The sequence below is a fragment of the Trichomycterus rosablanca genome, chromosome 6 (assembly GCF_030014385.1).
Source record: "Trichomycterus rosablanca isolate fTriRos1 chromosome 6, fTriRos1.hap1, whole genome shotgun sequence".
In the NCBI taxonomy this organism is placed as follows: domain Eukaryota; kingdom Metazoa; phylum Chordata; class Actinopteri; order Siluriformes; family Trichomycteridae; genus Trichomycterus; species Trichomycterus rosablanca.
The window spans coordinates 25,383,042-25,405,590 of record NC_085993.1 but is presented as its reverse complement, the minus strand read 5'-3'; the positions used below and the strand labels follow the sequence as shown (position 1 = coordinate 25,405,590).

Below are 22,549 nucleotides of genomic sequence, written 5' to 3'. Positions count from 1 at the left end.
GCCACTGATTGTGCAGGTTCTCCTACTTAGAAAGATGAGAGAGGTCTGTAATTTTCATCATAGGTACACTTCAACTATGAGAGAAAAAATGAGAAAAAAAATACAGGAAATCACATTGTAGGATTTTTAAATAATTTATTTGTAAATTATGGTGGAAAATAAGTATTTGGTCAATAACAAAAGTTCAACTCAATACTTTGTAACATAACCTTTGTTGGCAATGACAGAGGTCAAACGTTTCCTGTAAGTCTTCACCAGGTTTGCACACACTGTAGCTGGTATTTTGGCCCATTCCTCCATGCAGATCTCCTCTAGAGCAGTGATGTTTTGGGGCTGTCGCTGGGCAACACGGACTCCACAAATTTTCTATGGGGTTGAGATCTGGAGACTGGCTAGGCCACTCCAGGACCTTGAAATGCTTTTTATGGAGCCACTCCTTCGTTGCCCGAGCGGTGTGTTTGGGATCATTGTCATGCTGGAAGACCCAGCCACGTTCCATCTTCAATGCTCTCACTGATGGAAGGAGGTTTTGGCTTAAAATCTCACGATACATGGCCCTGTTCATTCTTCCCTTAACACGGATCAGTCGTCCTGTCCCCTTTGCAGAAAAACAGCCCCAAAGCATGATGTTTCCACCCCCATGCTTCACAGTAGGTATGGTGTTCTTGGGTTTTTCTTCTTCCTCCAAACACGACGAGTTGAGTTTTTACCAAAAAGTTCCATTTTGGTTTCATCTGACCACATGATATTCTCCCAATCCTCTTCTGGATCATCCATATGCTCTCTGGCAAACATCAGACGGGCCTGGACATGTACTGGCTTAAGCAGGGGGACACGCCTGGCACTGCAGGATTTGAGTCCCTCTCGGCGTAGTGTGTATACTGATGGTAGCCTTTGTTACTTTGGTCCCAGCTCTCTGCAGGTCATTCATCAGGTCCCTCCGTGTAGTTCTGGGATTTTTGCTCACCGTTCTCATGATCATTTTAACCCCACGGGATGAGATCTTGACCCCAAGGGAGATTATCAATGGTCTTGTATGTCTTCCATTTTCTTACAATTGTTCCCACAGTTGATTTATTCACACCAACCTGCTTGCCTATTGTAGATTTACTCTTCCCAGCCTGGTGCAGGTCTACAATTTTCTTCCTGGTGTCCTTCGACAGCTCTTTGGTCTTGGCCATTGTTGAGTTTGGAGTCTGACTGTTTGAGGCTGTGGACAGGTGTCTTTTATACAGATAACGAGGTCAAACAGGTGCCATTAATACAGGTAACGAGTGGAGGACAGAAGAGCCTCTTAAAGAAGAAGTTACAGGTCTGTGAGAGCCAGAAATCTTGCTGTTTGTTATTGACCAAATACTTATTTTCCACCATAATTTACGAATAAATTCTTTAAAAATCCTACAATGTTATTTCCTGGATTTTTTTTTTCTCATTTTGTCTCTCATAGTTGAAGTGTACCTATGATGAAAATTACAGACCTCTCTCATCTTTCTAAGTAGGAGAACTTGCACAATCAGTGGCTGACTAAATACTTTTTGACCCCACTGTATATAAAAACAGATATCGCCACCCTTCACTTTACCTGATAGCTCTGTTTAACAAACTACTTTGAATAGCCAAAAGCCAGCCAGCTGCAGCACAGAGTTCGGTATTAATTGGCACAGCCATGGTCTCCAATTTTGCTCACTAGCAGCTAAGGTCTTTTTTAGTTTGTTGCATAGTGTATGATTGAGAGATATATTCAGATTGCATCAGAGTGCGTAGACACACAAGCGCACTGGCATGTTGTCCTCTTCTCCAGCGTTTTACTGTGTTAAGAATAAAGATGACCAAAATGTCTACTAATGTCACAGATGGGGTAAGAAAGTTGGTAAATAAGTCCTCATGGGTTGTTTCCTTGATGTTCATAAGTTTGGCTTTGGTGTAAGGAGTAACAAGCAAGCCATTTCAAAACAATGTGCACCAACCCACAACAGCAGCCATCTGCAGTGCCATTTTGGATCAAGACAATGCATTATATTAATGACAGCAGTGGTTTAACTAAGTTGATACATGTAATCATTCTACAGTCAGTAAAGATCAAAGACATTTATTTTAATACAGAAGAATGAAGTGCATATTTAAACAAAAATGTAAAGTGATAACAGAGACATTAGGCAAATTCAAATAACATATTTTCTTTTAGTTTGGTAAATATGTGATGTTAGCAGATTTCTACAAAACAGCTAAGTGATTGGCTCTGGCTATGGAAATGCCCTGTCCCAAATTCAATCCAAGTGCACACCTGGAAATGTCACTGATAGGCAGATGTACGGTATGTATGCCCTAGAGACATACCCTATAAACCTTAAGTGGAAAAGGGGAAAAGTCCAAATATGTTTTAAACAGTTGTTTGTTTTGTTGCACAAACTCCCTTATCTGTCAGGACTGCTGCTAGATTACAGGATATTTTAAGTACACCCTAGCATGAGTAAAAAGATGTGTAGTAAACACTTACTTGGCCTGTCGTTGTTCCTCTAGTTTGGTCATAATAACGCACATGTTCTGATTTAGCTGAAAAGAAAGAAATATTTATTACAGGAACAGCACCGACCAAATATATTGCTTGTAATAACTATGTTGCTAAGTATAGGGTGAATTTTTACTCTTACTTTCCCCATCTCTCTGTAAAACTTCTCCTCCAATCCAGCTATACTCTGAAAGGTTGTCACATAGAAACCAGCACGACTGGGAGAAAATGTAGGAGTTTTATTTATTATCACAGAGAGAAAGACAAAGGCAAAATATGTTGAGACTTAAATAAATCATATGGCACCTGTTCCACAAAGATGGAAGCTCCTCCTGAAGTTCATAATTGATCTCTTCAAACACTTTTTGAGCTCTTCCTAAATCTTCCTCAGCCTGACAACAGACACACACACCCACACACACTGTAATAGCTGAAACAACTAAGTATACACTGGTGAGCCAACACATTAGGACCACCCCTCTAATATGCTGTCAAAACGACTCACTTGCCAAGACATGGACTCCATGAGTCCTGTGGTATCTGATACCAGAATGTTACCAGCAGGTCATTCAACTGTTTGTTGTAGTGGCCATCCACTTATCTTGGAAAAAACTGATTCATCAGACCAATCAGTCTTTTTATATTAATTCGATGTCCAGTTTGATGTCTGCCTGGCCATTGTGGGTGCTTGTACCCGTGGACAGGAACATGAGCACTTTGACTGGTCTGCCACTATGCAGTCTTATTGTGACATTTATTTAAATATATATATATATACAGTGTATCACAAAAGTGAGTACACCCCTCACATTTCTGCAAATATATTATTATATCTTTTCATGGGACAACACTATAGAAATAAAACTTGAATATAACTTAGAGTAGTCAGTGTACAACTTGTATAGCAGTGTAGATTTACTGTCTTCTGAAAATAACTCAACACACAGCCATTAATGTCTAAATGGCTGGCAACATAAGTGAGTACACCCCACAGTGAACATGTCCAAATTGTGCCCAAAGTGTCAATATTTTGTGTGACCACCATTATTATCCAGCACTGCCTTAACCCTCCTGGGCATGGAATTCACCAGAGCTGCACAGGTTGCTACTGGAATCCTCTTCCACTCCTCCATGATGACATCACGGAGCTGGTGGATGTTAGACACCTTGAACTCCTCCACCTTCCACTTGAGGATGCGCCACAGGTGCTCAATTGGGTTTAGTCCATCACCTTTACCTTCAGCTTCCTCAGCAAGGCAGTTGTCATCTTGGAGGTTGTGTTTGGGGTCGTTATCCTGTTGGAAAACTGCCATGAGGCCCAGTTTTCGAAGGGAGGGGATCATGCTCTGTTTCAGAATGTCACAGTACATGTTGGAATTCATGTTTTCCTCAATGAACTGCAGCTCCCCAGTGCCAGCAACACTCATGCAGCCCAAGACCATGATGCTAGCACCACCATGCTTGACTGTAGGCAAGATACAGTTGTCTTGGTACTTCTCACCAGGGCGCCGCCACACATGCTGGACACCATCTGAGCCAAACAAGTTTATCTTGGTCTCGTCAGACCACAGGGCATTCCAGTAATCCATGTTCTTGGACTGCTTGTCTTCAGCAAACTGTTTGCGGGCTTTCTTGTGCGTCAGCTTCCTTCTGGGATGACGACCATGCAGACTGAGTTGATGCAGTGTGCGGCGTATGGTCTGAGCACTGACAGGCTGACCTCCCACATCTTCAACCTCTGCAGCAATGCTGGCAGCACTCATGTGTCTATTTTTTAAAGCCAACCTCTGGATATGACGCCGAACACGTGGACTCAACTTCTTTGGTCGACCCTGGCGAAGCCTGTTCCGAGTGGAACCTGTCCTGGAAAACCGCTGTATGACCTTGGCCACCATGCTGTAGCTCAGTTTCAGGGTGTTAGCAATCTTCTTATAGCCCAGGCCATCTTTGTGGAGAGCAACAATTCTATTTCTCACATCCTCAGAGAGTTCTTTGCCATGAGGTGCCATGTTGAATATCCAGTGGCCAGTATGAGAGAATTGTACCCAAAACACCAAATTTAACAGCCCTGCTCCCCATTTACACCTGGGACCTTGACACATGACACCAGGGAGGGACAACGACACATTTGGGCACAATTTGGACATGTTCACTGTGGGGTGTACTCACTTATGTTGCCAGCTATTTAGACATTAATGGCTGTGTGTTGAGTTATTTTCAGAAGACAGTAAATCTACACTGCTATACAAGCTGTACACTGACTACTCTAAGTTATATCCAAGTTTCATGTCTATAGTGTTGTCCCATGAAAAGATATAATGAAATATTTGCAGAAATGTGAGGGGTGTACTCACTTTTGTGATACACTGTATATATGTATATGGAGATTTATATCATTTTAAATCTAAATCTAAGCCACAGAAGACCTTCAGCTGGTCCGTACCAGATGCCATAGCCTTCATGTCCTCTGGTATCAATTCTCTGTGGTTGAGGCTTGTCCTTCCCTCAAATACTGTCAGTGGGTTCACACCACAGCTGCCAGCAAGCACCCCTTTCTGTTTTGAAAATGCTTTAACAGTCGTCTGGCCATGACTTATAAAAGTCACACAGCTCTTTATGCCTGCCCATATCAGCTGTATGTTCTATGAGTAACTACCCAGACCAACAATTCATACATCCATCTGTGAAATGCACAGTTGTTACAAAATAGGTGTTGTCATGCACAGTTTGAGAAGTGGTCATAATGTTTTGGCTGTTGAGTGTATATCTGCTAAATCATTACATTAATTAGGAAATTTTACAGCAATTTCTGCTTCTGTGTATTCTACTGGTGGTTAATAATGTACATAGGTGGTTGTGCCTGTGAACAGTTACAGCTCTTTCACCTGGCATCGAGTAAGGTTAGTTTGAGCAATTTGATGTGCTGAGATTATTCCCTGAGCCCAACCTGGGGCATCTTTTTCCATCAAAGCCAAGGACTAAACACTTTGAGATTGTAAACAGAGAGAGAGAGAGAGTTAGTAAAATTCAAACCAAACAACCATTGTTAAAACACACACATTACTCCTAATAATCAGATAGTCAAATAGTGAAAAGCCCATCCACACAAGCACACTACAATTGTAATATTCAAACACAACTTCTAGTCTAAAATATGCCACAAATGTTTATGGTTACCTTAGCAATTTTTGCCTCATCCTTTTTCTTGCTTTTCTGTGTAGAGGCAAAGTGATGTCGGGCACTATCAAAGTCTACCAGTTTTCTGTCTCGCTTAGCAATGCGTGCCTAACAGAGAGAAACAAAGCTTTTTGCAGACCATGCATACTCTACCAAGAGCAACACTATTTACTAATTAAAGCCAAAGCCAACCTTAATGTCAGGAAACTGAGCCATGTAAGTATCCATAGAAATAAGAACACTGTCCATAAGCTTTTGATAGAAATCTTCCCAAAGGATATCTTTGTCCTGAATATCAGGGAGAGTCAGTTATCACACACAAATGACTTAAGTAAACACATGGACTCCTACCAATATACTGTATATCACACAAATATATGTTACAAAGTACAGAACAGTAAATAGCAATACAAGAGTTCCAAGAGAGCAAAAAATGATGTGGTGTTGGTACACTGCATGTCTGAAAGTTTGTTGAGCTACAAAATCTAAACATTACATCCAAGACTATTAGTAATGGATCCCCCCCCCCCCATTTGCAGCCTTATGTTTTGAAAAGATTTTTCACTACCTTTTACAAATAAGTGAAGTACTTGCTTTCATTCAGCCAGTAGCATTAGTAAAATGTTGTGTGATAATGCCAGTTTATAGTTGGCAATAAATTCCAAAGTTATTCAGAATTGTGTGTGAGTTTAGTGGCTCTAGACTTGCCAATGTCTTTTACACTAATAAAGTTGTCTGGAATTGCTCATGGAGATAGTATGTTGCTTGCGTGTGGCAAATACATTTCTCAGGAAGCAGTTTAAGTTTTTATTTTGTTTCAAACACAATTTGGATCTCTGTAAAAAATTACAACCAAGCACAGATTTTTTTTAGTTAAACATGCTTCAGTATTTTGTTAATTCATTTTATTAGCTGGTTTTGCTCACCACTTTGAGGATAAAATATTGTTTCTACTTTAAAATGTCAGCCAGGGTAACTCTTGTAAATTACCAATTAGATGTGGTGTCTACTTACTTTTGGTCTAAAAGGACAGTTGGTAAAAACATCACAAAGCCATTGTGTCTTTAAAGCTAACCCAGACACTGCATTATGAAAATATATAGCATCTACTGGTTAAAAGCAATATCTCACTTTGCATCTGTATTATTATCCATCTACTTTTCTATAATTTCCATTAAGACAAAAAGTACAAAGAACATAGAGGACGAGTTTATAAAAAAGCTGAAACTTTGGCAAAATATTTACTTTTGCTTAAAGGATGCTGAAAAAATGGACAGCTACATGATTTAACACACCTCTGTGGTGGAGTCCACCTCCTCCTTCCCAAACCAGTCTGGCTCATACATGTCTGCTAGACAGTCTTGAAGACCCTTGGAACACTCATGCATTACTAAGAAAAGACAGAAATACACTATTTTACCATTGCCCTTGACAACTTTAGACATTTTCTTACTTTGACTTTGTCCATGAGACAATACACACAGGCAGACAAAAAATCACAAGACTGATAAAGTAACTTACTTTTAATTGCTTCCACATATGCCTTCAGGTTTCTCTGCAGTTTTGTGCCTTCAGTCTATGTTAAAAGTGAAAGCAACAACCCAAATGTATAAACACTTAACTATAACAATCTAATAACTGTAAGAAATCAGACTTGTAATATAATTCTATTATAACAATTTCTCATAGGGTTATCATGCACTTAATTAAAAATAAAAAGAGAAGGGTGTTCAGGTGGCGCAGTGTGAGATTCTGAACTCCAAGGTTTGCTCCGGTTGGCTGGGCGCCCTTTAGCAGGCATAATTGGCTAATGACTGCAGCAGACAAAATTGGCCTCCAGATTGACTACGCTAAATTGTCAGAAAAAGGGGGTAAAATGCAAAATATTAACAAATTAATTAAAAAAAAAATTAAAAAAAAAAACACAAATATCTGAATGACCAAGTTCTGAATGCATTTTAAGTACCATCTTTACAAATACTGATGCTTTCAGTTTAAACTTTAGTTTATATAAATTCTTTAAAAAGCTGGTTACAATTACCTAGAATGTAAAAACATTTTATAGTGTGTTATATCTTTTTACTTCCCATGCATTATATACAGGGGTGTGAAAACATGATTGTCCTCTTTTTAGATTGCCTCCATTATGACATATTTGTGCCACTAAATAATTTCCAACTATTTATCAAAACATGATAAAAAACAAAGAGAAACGATATCTGGAACACATATAACCCCTCTAACGAAGTAACACTCCCTTAACCTAATAAATGTTTACAACAGCTTTAGCAACAATGACTGCAGCTAGACACTATATGTGGTTATAATTTTAGCCCAGGTGTATTTGCAAAATTGCTTTAAATAATAAAAATATTAAACAACAACTAGCCCTATGAAAAAGACCAATTGTTGAGAGACATAAACAGCTTGTGTAAAAACTACATGCCTCGTAAGTCCCTACACACCCTGTAACATGCACACCACATCACTTGACCACCCCCCTGATCTTGACACTCATTTAATAAACTACCCATAAATATCCCTCCTTCTACAGATGCACGACATTGCACCTGTTCCATGTGTTTTTACTCTGCTGGTTTTCCTTAGCTCCTAATTCTATTAATCCTGCAGAGTTTTGCAGTCCCAGTGATTTGCTAGCATTTCCATTTCTTGCAAGAAAGCCTGGACTAAATCACTGCTCAAAAGCAACTTTTTTAAATCAAATTGTTATTTGGAATTGATTCACAGAGCTGTACATTGATCTATGGAAAAGATTCATTCATTTTACCCTATTTTGCATGGTGCCAAGCGCAAAGCGGTTCAATACGATTCAGTTGGATGTTTACGCACAGGCTGCTTGCTGAGGGTATGCATAAAAATGCCTGCCAGCATTAAAACACAACTTTATAAACCAATCAAAACTTCGGCATTCAGTTTTTAGCGGAATTTGTGTGGTATAGTGAATCAATAGTGATAAAATGCTTATTTTGGGCATTTCTTCAGTGTTCGTCAGTCAATTGGGATAGCAATGAAATAGTCTCTCTTTATTGGTTGTATTAAGCTGACTGACAGATTTTTTACAAATTATGAGTTTCAGCTTTTAACCAGAAAAAGGTTTCGATGGCCCATGCATATGGCAGGCCGTTGTAACATAAAATTGGCTTCACCGCCTTTACATTACAGATATCTGTAATTCATTTATGACTAGACATATTACTTAATTAAGATATCTCTAATTATATTTTGACTAGGTAAAATACCAATTTGAGATATCTCTAATTACATTCTGACTGGTATAAATGACATAAGATTTACCGTTGAGTTGTATGGAGGCTCAGTTAAAGATATCTGCTATTAATTACTGACTATCTGAAACGTACATTTTAGATATCTACAATTAAATTATGACTAGTCATGAAGTAAATTACAGATATCTCGCTTTTTGTTCGGATTAGTCATAATTGCAATTAAAGATATCTTAAATGTCTTCATTATTTAAGATATCTTAAATGTATTTTTTAGATATCTGAAACTAAGATTCGATTAGTGCAAATTAAATTGCAGATATCTTGAAAGCAAATAATGACTAGGCAAAACTAAGTTAGGGATATCCAGAACTGTATTTTTTAAGATATCTCCAAATAAATTAAAGATATCTTGAAATTTTTTTTTATCTAGACGGCTTTTGTATATCGGATATCTTGAATTATCATTCTGAATAGTCAGAACGTGTTTGTAGATATCTTGAATAATCATTCTGTCTAGTCAAAACGTCCCAGATTTACGTAGCATTTTAGCGCCATGTTTATGAAGCATTTTGGCATTGTTTGCATTTGCTAATCAGTGGTGTGCATGCGATGTCAGGCCAGTCGAACTCACTTTCTCGTGTTTTTAACACGATTTTTAGAGCTGTAGCTCATGCTCGACAGGAATTAAGCAACACGTATAAAATGGTTTTACATCAATAAAAAAATTCACACAATGTTTTAAAAGATTTATTTATGAGCACTGTACAATTATCACATATTTATTAATCACTATAAATAAATATATAAAATGCATTTTAAAAAATAAGGTTTGTAGTAGGTGAGAGAAATGAATGTGTGGTTTGACAAAAATGAATACATCATATCAGACTTTAATAGATTTATTTATCTCCATTATTAAATGATAACAAATTTACTAATCTTCATTTAAAATTAATATAAAATAAAAACTAAATGAAAGTTATTTAAAAATATAAGGTTTGTAGAAGGTAAGGGACATTAATCTGATTGTATAAATTTTTTTTAACATTAATTTATCAAATTATACAAAACTTTAATACATTTATTTATTTGCACAATAATATTAAAAATCATTACATATATATATATATATATATATATATATATATATATATATAAAAGACCAAATTTATTTCTAAAATTAAGGTTTGTAGGATGTGAGGGACATTAATATGTGTTTATAAAAAATAGTTTGACTTTATTAATTTAAATTATATCAGAGTTTAATAGATTTATCTCTAATATACACTAATTATGGATTTACTGATCTTAATTATTAATTAAAATAAAATAAAAATAAAAGCAGTTTCTATAAAACAAGGTTTTTAGGATGTGAGGGACATAAATATGTGTTTATAAAAAATAATTTGACATTAATTAATCAAACCATATCAGTAAAATAAATTACAATAAAAAAAAACAAGGTTTGTAGTAGGTGAGGAACATTGTTTGCATACAAGAATGCTAAGAATTTCTTGAGACCTTTATAAATTTATTCATCTCCAATATAAAATTATCACAGATTTACTGATCTTCATTTAAAATGAATATAAAAGGAATATTAACTTTAAAAAATATATAGGGTTTGTAGTAGATGAGAAACATTGATGTGTTTGTATAAAAAATAGTTTGACATTAATTCATCAATACATTACAAGACTTTAAAGGATTTATTCCCTGTAATAAGTGCAGAGTAAATGTTTCCTACGTTTCTCTGTTAGTTTTATGATGGTCCGTAACACGTTAGCTGAAGTGGGAGCTTGATCAGCGGTTTCATTTAAATTTTTCTTTAAATAAATACATGTAATCTTAAAATTATTATAAAATAGTTTTTGCAGTATGTAGCCTTAAACTAACTTTACCGCAGTCCCAATCCCAAAATTCCGCAGGCAACAGTTTGGACGGCTCAGTGGCATCACAAAGGGGCCTAATGCACATAATTTCTATAATTCAGATATCCGAAAATGTCATAGAGATATCTTGAATTATAATTACGGATGTGGGACCCCTCAAATGACAAATCCAGTGACGTCATTTGAGATATCTTGAAAGCCATTTTGACCCGTCAAAATGTAATTGAAGAATTGTTGAATATCTTGAATTGTTCTTCTTACTAGTCAGATTGTAAATGCAGATATCTTGAACTGTCATTCTGGATCGTCAAAATGTAATTGTTACGAGTCAAAACTCATATTTAGATATCCAGAATTTAATTACAGATAATCAGACGAAAGCCATTTTATGTTAAAACGGCCTGCCATACCATGCATCCAGTAAAGCATTTGTGACATCAGACATTGACGTGTGACAAGAGGGCTTGGTTCACAATCTAGTTGAGGTGAGGGCTCTGTTCAGGCCAGTCAAGTTCTTCAACCAACAATGCCTTTATGGACTGTGTGCTTTGTGCACTGGGGCACAGTCAGGCTGGAACAGAAAAGGGCCTTCCCCAAACTGTTCCTACAAAGTTGGAAGCAATTGTCAAAGCGTATTGGTGTTCTTAAGCAGTAAGATTTTCCTTTACCAGAACTAAGGGGCCTAGGCCAACCCCTGAAAAAGAACCTTATAGCATTATCGCTCATCCACTATACAGTATTGTAAGACAAAGGACATAACGTCAATAAAATTTTGACATAACGTCAATTTAGTCTTTTTAAGGAAGAAAACTTTCTTTTTGAAAACATCATTGAAACATGTAGTGCTTGCTAAAACAGTGATATTACCAAACCAGTGGCGGCTCCTGCCAAATCTCTCAGGGAGGGGGGCAATTGTTGCGATGATGGCCAAGGTGACCCGTTCAATAGGTAAATTAAAGCTTAAATAATTAATATCTTAAGTCATCTGTCAGTTTGCCCTCACAAAGAACATGGAGAGAGACCAGCTTTACCATTAATCATAAAATTAAGTAAAGCCTTCACACTAACAATTTAATTCAGTCTTCATCAAAAAGCATTTTATTTTAGGTGCAGCAGATCCAGAATAAAGACTGGCATCTGGGCTGATGTGCAATGAATAAAGAAGTACAATTAAAGAATTGGGGCGATACAATAAGTGCAATCACAATTTAAAAATTACATTACTTACTTGTAATTTACTTGTAACTTATAAGATTTCCCCCCTTTGTAGATACTTGCTTAATGTTTAAATTTGGTCTGGGTGGCCCTAATTCTTTAGTTGCTAATTTATCCTGATTACTACGACGACTGAATAGCAATTCCCTTAATGACACGATGGAGTTGCTCCGAACTGAGGTAATGGTAGTCATGTTGACGAGATCGCTAGCTGCTCCAATTATCGCTACACCAGGTTACGTGTGGCGCAAGCACGTAAGTGCGTAAGTCCCAGAACCCATACAGATTGTATTGCAGTGCCTACAGTTTGAAAAAAAGTGCCTTAACATGAGAGTCTATCAGAGCAATCCGGGCGATTTTCAGTCAGACTGAAATCGCCCAAAAGGGGCGGTACTGTACGGAACACAACTCAACGCTGATTGGACTACGATATTCAGAGGCAAGACAGACTGTCCAGAACAGTCACAGCTAGTTTAACTCTGGTTGAATGTGATAGAAAAACGCCCTTTGGTGGTGCGTTACCCGATCGCCCTAAGGAACGAGCCGCTCATGTACCAAACCCTGAATCCCTACAAAATATTACTTGCCATTTTACATAAACTCCGATGACTTAGTCTGTGTGGCGCACCCAAACTTGAACATTTCTTTAGTAGAACTTAAAGTGACATAGACACTGGACTCCTCTAAACTCCAGATTGGTTCAACATATCAGATTAAGTAAATAAAATGATGTAGATTTTTATCACCTCCCATTATCACCAGTTGTTTTACCCCCACAGTGAGAATGTGGGCTTCAGGAAATTGTGTGTGATAAATCATGTTTTAACAGAATATATCCAGGCCTAACAGAGTGAACACACCATTGCATTCTGTGAAGAAATATTAATTTTCCCACTGTGTTTGAAATTTTCTGCACTCAGCTTGATATCTTGCGTTCTTTGGTTCTGCCATTTGTGGTCACGTGGCAATTTTTTTCTGTAATTAATCCCTTTTCGTGGAAAAGCTGCCTTGTTCAAAACAGTAACACCACCTAGTGTTAAAACTACAGTCAATACAGTCAAGTGCAAATTTCATGTGTGGGCCATATTCCATTATATTTTTAGAATTTGCTACAAGTCAATTAAAAATAGACCACGGGCCGCAGTTGGCCTGTGGGCCGTAGTTTGGACACCCCTGCTGTAGAGCATTATAGTCAAATGCTCTACAGTGTGAAGTAACCAGCAAGCTAGCAGTAAAAAGAAACACAGTGGGGTTTGAGCCCGATGGGCTGGGACACAAATGTGATTGTTTAATCAAGAAAGTTTTAATCTACATGCTACAGAAGCAAGAGGCCAGTGGGAACTGTAATCATGTGCCACAGCTACCCAAACCACCAACATTCCGCAACCCGATCACATACCAATACTTCTCCCTCTTACTCTAACTCAATGGTTCTCAAACTTTTTCTGTCATGCCCCCCTTTGTAAGATGAAAAATTTTCATGCCCCCCCAACAAAATGCTGAAAAAAATAGGTCAAGTTTAACTTTGTTGAAATAACTTCAAAGATCATGAATGTTCCTTTCACCTTTATTCCAGTCATTTCTGTTGTACTTTATCAAACCACTTTTTGACATATCACTAAACTGCTCCTTCAATTAGTCTGCTATTTCAAATATAAAAAAATGTAATACATTTTGCAAACACTTTGCAAAAAAGATAAAGTTGAATCTGTGCCAAATCTGTGATTTGTGAGAGTTCAGGTCTTATCACTGTATTAGTGGCTGCTTTTCTTTTCATCCCTGTCAAATACCTGTATCCACATCCACATTTACCTTCTGTAAATCTAGACCAGGAGTGCCCACACTTTCATGGCTTGAGATCTACTGTTTCAGTCTACAGGTCATCACCATCTACTTTTTAAGGTTGGCCTCATCATTTTTCAAAAAAAGCTTTGAAGCTTTTTAAATGCGCTTCAGTTCCTGTACTGATATTCAGCTTTAAAGGGCAAGTGACTGAAAAATCACACTGACCTTATTCTGATTATTTGCTCTGAATGGTATCAGTCAGGTTTATGTGGTCTGGACAGGAGCTGCTGATACTGATTCTCAAGCAGGTTTTCAGGTGTTCATCAGTAAGGGTGGACCAATATTTACACTTCATCATTTTTATGTGGGAAAAGGTCGATTCACACAAGTAGGTTGATCCGGAAAAGCTGTCAAATATTTGGCAGTCAAATATGTGGCAGTTCCAAAATTTATGCTATCTAATTCTTTTATGGTTACAGCACCTTTTCATGTAGAGTTGTAGAAATTTAGTTTTAATTTTAAATTAATTTTAAAACATTGGTTCTGCGCTTCATTTCTCCGCCCGTCAGACGTGCTCCCCGTCATGCCTCTGCGCCCCCCTGGGGTGGACACCCCACGCTTTGAGAAACGCTGCTCTAACTAGAGGAGAGAGAGAAAAGGTGGGGACGACAGATTTCCTTAATAGGTTCAATAGTTCTAGAAAAAACTGTTTACTTATTTGAAGAGAGCTTTTGGAATTTTAAAAAGGCAAACGTAACTGTAACATAAAAGAGCTGACAAAGCAAGCTGGACACACTTAGACGAAGACATCAGACACATGATTGTTTATTCACTAAAAGGGGGAAACAAGAAAATAGAACTACACAAACAGGTTAATATAATTCTTAGCTTAACAAAGTAATACTCAGACAACTCTAAGAATCTTGAAACAGCAATGGTAAACTTAGACATTTATTTATTTATTAGGATTTTAACACTTTGGTTACATTCATGACAGAAACTCAGTCAGTTCACAAGTTTAATGTCAAACACAGTCATGGACAATTTTGTATCTCCAATTTCACCTCACTTGCATGTTTTTGGACTGTGAAAGGAAATTGGAGCTCCCGGAGGAAACCCACGCAGACACGGGGAGAACATGCAAACTCCACACAGAAAGGACCCGGATCGCCCCATCTGGGGATCGAACCCAGGACCTTCTTGCTGTGAGGCGACAGTGCTACCCACTGAGCTACCGTGCAACCCAAAACTTAGACAAGACTTATAATTTTTGGATTAAACAAGAAAACCCTGACAATTCTTAGCTACAATAATTCTTTTACAAAGGAAACTCAGACATATTTCAGATGGCAAACTCGAGTGAATACAAAGGGAGACAATACAGACAGCCACCAACATGAAACACACAGAACATAAGGTAGGAATACATAAAGGATAAAGGAACGAAACATACAAAAATGTAGACAAGAATACACTGAACTAACCCTAAACTAAAGCTAACACTAATGTTAATGGCTAATACTTATGCTAACTACCAAAACATCAGTAGAGGTCCCTAACTAATCTAACAAAAAGTTTTAAACAAACAGGAAGAGCTAATCCCTATGCTAATGCTAACTACAAGAGCAAGAACTACAAACCAGAAACCAGAAACCAGAAAGGACAAGACTGTAATTTATAGATACAAGGCAGAGGAGGAAGGTCGAGGACAGGACTAAGAGCAGGAGTAACAAACAGCCAAGAAGCCAAGATCAAGACCAGACCAGGTGGCCCTTGTTTCTTAGTCTACAGATGGAAGTGCAGATTGATGCTCAGTAGTTCGAAATGAACTACAGCTCCCGGGGCTACTGCCCTCATTAGCGCTAATGCACCTCACCTGAGCTCAGCACAAAAAAGCTATGCTTTCAGCTCAGTGCAGTGCTGAAAGAGTCTTGGCATTGAGCTAGCTGTTAAGGTAGATAGCCATAGTTGCCGTCACAGTTTCAGCCTTACCCAGCTCTTGAAACCAACATCTGGCCCCCTAGATCCTCTGTATATCCCAGCCACTACCAAGTACCAGTCATCAAGACCCTGACTCCTCTAGTTCCAGCTGACTCTTTGTTTTCTTGGTTGATCAGAGAATTATATGATAAATCTTCTCTAACTTTACCATTGCTGTTCCAATATTTTGTGGTTCTTTGTTGTTCTAAACCTGTTTGTGTAGTTTGTTTCCAGGTGGCTCTCCTGTGGTCTTGGACCACCGCTTTCCAAGAGCCATGTGTTAAGATACGTTCACGGCTTTCAGCCTCACACAGCTTTCGAAACACATGAACTCAGTGCTTGGTTTATGTGTTCCCTCAGTTCTAGGAACACATGGATGTTATGTTTGTGTCTCCTGCCCCCTTTGTCTCTGCCCTTCCCTCTCATTGGTTTCCATGTTCACCTTAAGCTTCTAGGCCTTCAAATACGAATACCTTTATTGTCAAGTACAACAAGATTCAGACTTGGCATCCTGGATGTAGGTTCTTAAAGTCCATTTAGACTAGAAACTGGTGTTTAGCTTTCTCCAGCCAACGCCCCCACTCCATGGGAACACGTTTTACAGCCAACAGTTTTTCTAGAATGTATAGGTATTAGCCAAAATGTAACAGGACCCACTCACTGTAAACAGACCTTAGACTTAATATTACCTTATGAGAGTGGCATAGACAACCTGGTCGTTTTACCACTAAATAATTTGATCTCAAATATCACTCTGTCCTAATATATGAAGTGTTTATCTACTGAAATTCAACTACCACTTCACTTTCAATCTAAGTGCATTATTACGTCTGCAACTGCATCAGTGTTAATATATAGGCTACCAGAATTAACAATTGTGTCACCATCAAAGTCTGAAGACCTGAACAGGCAACTCATTAGAGTCTAAATTCCACACAACCTTAGATAGTGTAGCACCAGTTAAAACTAAATTGATGCGTCCAGGTGGCGCAGCAGCATATTCCAACGCAGAGATTCTAAACTCCTCAGTTCGAAACTCGGAGTTGCAACCAGTTGGCTGGGTGCCATCTGGTGGGCACAAGTGGCAGTGACTGCAGCAGTTACTAATTGGCCACCGTATCTGCAGAGTGGGGGCCGGACTTTGTGTGGGTCCTTACGCTGTGTAAGGACCCTGATTGGCGGAAGAGTTGCCTGTGCAGAATGCAAGGGCGAGAAGAGGAGGGCTGTGCACGTGTGGAAGACAAATTGAGTGCGCTAAATAAGGAGGAAACTGGGGAGAAAATACATTAAAAAAACCTAAATTGATCATGGAGAAAAAGATTGCTCCACCATATGCTCTAAAATAAGTAGCATGAAAATTAGAGCACAAATGGTGGCACACTAAACTGGAAGTGTAAAAGATAGCATTGAAAGATGCCCTGAGTATAAACATGCACTTAAAAAAACCAAATGTATTGGACAGTATCCAAACTTACCAAAATGTCACAGCCCTACATGGTCTGGCTCAACAGTATTCAAGTGAACTTATTTAAGTTCACTTCGTTTACAAGGTGCAGGGTTACTTATAGTTCCTAAAATTAAAAAAATCACAGTAGATGGAAAAGCAATTTCTTACATGGCCCCATAACTTTTAAAAAATCTTCCTGCCTCTGTTTGTAATTCAGACACAATTCAAGTTCACACTCCAGTCCAGATTAAAACATATTTATTCAGGCTTTTAATTAGTCTTTACAAACCAGGAATGTGTGGCTCTGATCCTGGGGGTCTGATGCTCTCATGTTTTGTGGTGTTTTTGTGTTTGCTGGCCGATACGATGTGCTGGCTTCTGGCTGCACCTGGTTTTTGGCCCCTAGAACCCACCCCGACTATAGACAAAGGCACAGAGCTTGGAGGTTTTAGGTCATAGAAATTTGTGGTTATCAGGGATGTTAGGTTGCTGTCGTTCTGCCTGTCTTGTCTGTTCACTCAGGTTTGTTGATGATGTTGTTGACCTCCTAATTCTCTCTTTTAGTTATGCTGTAATGGGAGTCTCATGCTGTTCTTTGTAAAACTAATGTTCCTAATTTTAAAAAAAAATAGCCTTTGCTTGCAATAATCTGCTGCACTGTAGTGTCTGTTTAGGGCCAAATACACACAGTTATTTCCCATTATACAACAGTTAGTTCCGACCTTACAATCTGATTGGTTGAGTATCGTTCTAACCGTGCCGATATATGTGATAACAGCACGGTCTTTTCACACCACAACTGTATTACTCCGCTGACGCATTGCCATTAACGACAAGCTTCATGCACACAAACGTGCACGCAGGCAACACAGCCTTTTTTTCCCTGTCGCGTTTTAAATCCGTTATCTGATATACAATCTAGCGCACTGTGTAGGGAACATAAATCAATTGTCTAATATATTGTCTAGTGCACTATGTAGTGAACATATATCCGTGATCTGATACACAATCTAGTGCACTATGTAGGGAACATTAATGTGTTTGTAACGCGAACAGTTAGTTAAGCCCAGTTAGCAGCTCCTAGTAGTTCTGTTTTCATCCATAGCCTTTGGTGTGTGCAAGAGGTTTTTTTATTTCTTTTTTTCCCTTCGGAGGTTCTTGCCTTCTTGTTCTTGTTGTTCTTACCTCCGTGAAATGAGTTTTTGCAACTTGGGATGTCTGCTTTGTAGTGTTTAAGTTTATATTCGTTGTGGAACTACTTTTTGGCGGAAGGTATTGACAATATTAAAGCATATTTAATATGAAATTCAGGGCTTCTTTGATTTATTTTCTTTCTTTATTTTGTAAAAACTGTTGTATAAAAGCAATAGAACACTCGAGGTTGTGTGTTATTCGCGATAACACACTCCCTCTCGTGTTCTATTGCTTAATTAACTCACACACTCACGCACTAGTGGTGGTAAATTCGGTTCATTTTATGGACTCGGGTTAATCTGAGTCACTCAGTAATGTGATCCGGTTCACTTGGGTCAGTTGAGTCACTTTAGTCACTTGTACTGACATTCTGATTGCGATTGATTTACTGCATTAAAATGAATCCAAATATTTACTTGTCTTCCATGCACTTATTTTCTGTAAATAAATCCTTCTCTCTTAATTATTTTGGCACCTCACACTTCTCTTGTCATTGACAAGTTGACACTTTTTTCTAAGTGGAATCTTGATCATGGGGGAGAGGGGGTGGACTCACCTACCAATCAGATGGATATATTAATGGGGCAAGGGTTTAAAATTACCATGGGGGCTATGATACTCCTTAAGTGGTACAGTACTAAAGTAGACTGTAAGCATTTGCATTTTAATAATAATATAACTATATTTTGTTGTTGTTTTGCTTACAAGAAAATATACTGCATTACTAATCAGTACCACTACTACTGATAATAATAATAATAGCATGTGCATAAAATCAGTCACATAACAAACACCAGTGTGTTTAACTGCTTGTTTATTGGAATATTTAACTTATTACTTAGATTCACGGACTGGAGTAAAGTCGGTTCAGCCAAATCATCGGAGGTGTTTCGGTGAGCCTGCTTACTCGCCTTGTGTACTTAGCAGCAGCCAGTCAGAGGACTCATAGGATCCGGGTTAATTGAGATTTCGGATCATTCGAATTATTAGCCTGGGTGATTCAGGAACCGCCCAGCTCTATCGCGCACATTATTTCTTGCAACTTTGCACAATATTGCATTTTGCATGTTGAATTTTGACTACCTTGAAAGTGGCTGAGAGGCCTCAGACGCCAGAGGGTTGTATTCATAGTGTCCTGAGGGGGTGTTAAGATATTATATAAATACTAGGGCTGGCTCGATACCACTTTTTATATCCGATACGATACTGCAAATTGAGTATCTGCCCATACCGATACCAATCCGATACAGTCATTTCTCCTCTCAAACAACTAAGCAGTAATAATACATGTCTCAATGAACCATGGTTAAACTAGCTATCTAAATAACAATGCTCAGACTGTGAAACAAATATTCTAAAGGAATAAATACAGAACCTACAACATCACACTAATGCAAAGCTGCTGTTTTTATTTTAACTTTTACACAGAACATTTAACAGCATTTTTTGTTTCACTTACATTCGAGCTGTTGTTCACGTGACACATCTCGCTTTACGGCGTGTCATCCAAAGTGTCTACAACTGGAAGATGTGGATGTCAATCAAAAGTGATGGACCAATTAGAATTGACACAGAGTTGAGATTTTCTGTTAAAGTTCTGTCACGTTTTTAGATTATTAAACCCTGCTGGATTTTGAAGAGGACATTTGTGGCTAAACGGGAAATGGTGTAGTTTGTTTTATTTCATAACACTAATGGATTAATCATTAAGGATGTGAGAGATCTCCAAGCCAGGACAAGATAGGTTTTCTTTATCTCAGGTGAGCGATTTATCATTTATAAAGCTGTTTTTATAGTGTTTAAACAGTGTTTTTAGATGTGGCAGTAGTAGATGATTTTTTAAAATGCTAAAAGTTTAAGTAGATCAGTGTGTTTTAATTTCTGAATGGCTGTTGCAGATGAGTTGTAGATCAGTGGCAAATGTTAATGATGTCATCAAGATGCACCTTGTTACGGCAGTTGCCGAGTGAGCTGGCAATAAATGGCACTCTATTGGAACATATCTTCATGTGATATTTTCTTTACACACAAAAAATGGCCTTATTTACATTAAGTGTTGGACTGAGCAAGCACGTCTGGGAACTGAATCGCATGCCAATGCTAGATTGTATATCAAAACTCTGTCGACTAATATGTTACCTCATCACTCACTGATTCTGTGGAATACTGGTCCTGTTTGACTACTACACTTTTCACACAATTTTACACAAAGCCTATTTTACATTTTCCTAGTTAATACATGGGCTACTTATTCATCATTAAGTGGAAAGATTTATGATGGACTGTTCTCTGGCAACACTGTTATGTCTGTGAGAATTAAAGGGGTTCCAACGCCTTGTCAGAAGACTATTTCTTAACTGTTAGGAGCTCCACTGATCTTAGCATTTTTCCAGCAAGTTTTAACCTGATGGGAAAAGTTCCCATGTTCAAGTTAGAATTGTTACTGTTGAAACTGTTACTGTTGTGGAGGGCCGGACCAATAGGGTGAACTTTATTCTGCTCAATATTAATAAGATTTCTTTTTATTGCCAACATTTATAAGCTGTTACTGTTAAGAGTAGATGTTACAATCAGAAAATGAAAAGCAGGAAGAGTAAAAACATCAACATTATCTAACTATTTAATAAACTTTCTTGAAAACAAATGTAAACAAAATGTGCATTAACTTTAAGCAAAGTGCTGTTGATATTTGGATATCACAAAGGTGATCTTAACTGCTCCAGTTCTGGATGTGTAAAACTTTATAAAAAGTCAGTGTTGGTTTGCAGTTTAGTTAGCAGTTTAGTCAGATATGACGCTCTGTATCGTTCAAGTTCTTGTATTTTTCTGTTTAGTACCGTAACGGCAATATAAACCCTAGATTTAAATTGTGTTCCTTAAACAGCTTTACACCTGACAAGTTCATGTCTTGTTAAAAACTCTATTGTATCCGTCAGTCGCCCTCAGTTCTGTTCGCCGATACATTACGGTGAAGCTGAATACACTCGTCTCGCACACGCGTAAACAAAACTTAAAACTTAAAAAAGCGGAAATTTAAAGAAATAGCGCTCCCATCAAAATAAAAACATACGGTTGTATAGCATGTGTGATGTACGTTTATTTACGTCTGATTTTTAATTACCACTGACCTCATGCGAGCCAGTTGGGGATGGCGGGCTGTACAATGCCCAGGTCTGATCTACACAGTGGGATTTAGGCAGTTTATATAATTTGTGATCAAATACCTTCTCAAGCATTGCCAACAAAAAATATTCACATTTTATGTTATTCATTATATACAGAGCACATTTCCAATTTAGACACATTTTTGACTATGTACTTAGAAATATATCCAAAATGTTTGCAAAATAAAATAAATAAGAGGAAAGAAATTCTATAAAAATGTGTGTGAGTGGATTACATCTGTCAAGCAACTAAATTTGGATGTTTCCACGAAAGAACCAAAAACAAAAGGCCAAAATTAAGAGTTCTTGCATGGCCTAACCCAGGGGTCCTCAAACTTTTTAACCAAAGGGCCAGATTACTGTTCTTCAGTGTTTCAGGGGGCCGGACCGCAGGTGAAATAGTAAACACACCCAAAAAAGCTATTTACTATGTATACTGGATGTATTGTCTGTGCTTTGTATAATTGTAGTTCATAATGATAAGGCAGAAATGTTATTTATTTTAATAATTTCCATTATCCTTCCTCATACAGTGTTTCCTTAAAAAAATCAGTGTGAACTGTGAGCCTACTTTTGCCTGACGAGAGTAAGCATCAGGTTCCATATTTGTTACTGCCAGTCATAATAGCTAATAAATGTTGATCAGTGAGTCTGGATCTGACTCAGACTCAGACTCAGCTTTATTGTCATTCAAAACCATGTACATGATTAGAACGAAATGCACTTACTCAGGTCTCGGTGTGTGTAAACATAATAATATATAAAATATAAATAGCAAGAAAACCAAGTTAAGTACAAATAAAACTTAGGACTTAAAAAGACTAGAAGAAATAACTAAGATAGGAATTTTAAATATTTACATTTACATTCAAGTATTGCACAGGAACAACAGCAGCTTTATGTGGATCTAAAGTGCATGATTCGAACTATATCAGCAG

The 22,549-nt window shown here is 37.8% G+C and overlaps 1 protein-coding gene across 3 annotated transcripts in view; it reads right to left on the bottom strand.

Annotated features, from left to right (window-relative positions):
- Positions 1-22,549, bottom strand: part of bin1b (bridging integrator 1b) — a 51,870-nt gene that overhangs the window by 14,118 nt on the left and 15,203 nt on the right. For 2 of the 3 annotated variants that reach the window (XM_062996768.1, XM_062996769.1), the window contains exons 3-9: positions 7,208-7,262; positions 6,982-7,076; positions 5,879-5,974; positions 5,687-5,794; positions 2,816-2,901; positions 2,652-2,727; positions 2,498-2,553 (exon numbers count right to left, since the gene is read on the bottom strand). In XM_062996768.1, coding sequence (XP_062852838.1) covers positions 2,498-2,553; positions 2,652-2,727; positions 2,816-2,901; positions 5,687-5,794; positions 5,879-5,974; positions 6,982-7,076; positions 7,208-7,262 — 572 coding nt within the window. The remainder of the gene's footprint in view (positions 1-2,497; positions 2,554-2,651; positions 2,728-2,815; positions 2,902-5,686; positions 5,795-5,878; positions 5,975-6,981; positions 7,077-7,207; positions 7,263-22,549) is intronic. The other variant, XM_062996770.1, reaches the window with a different exon arrangement.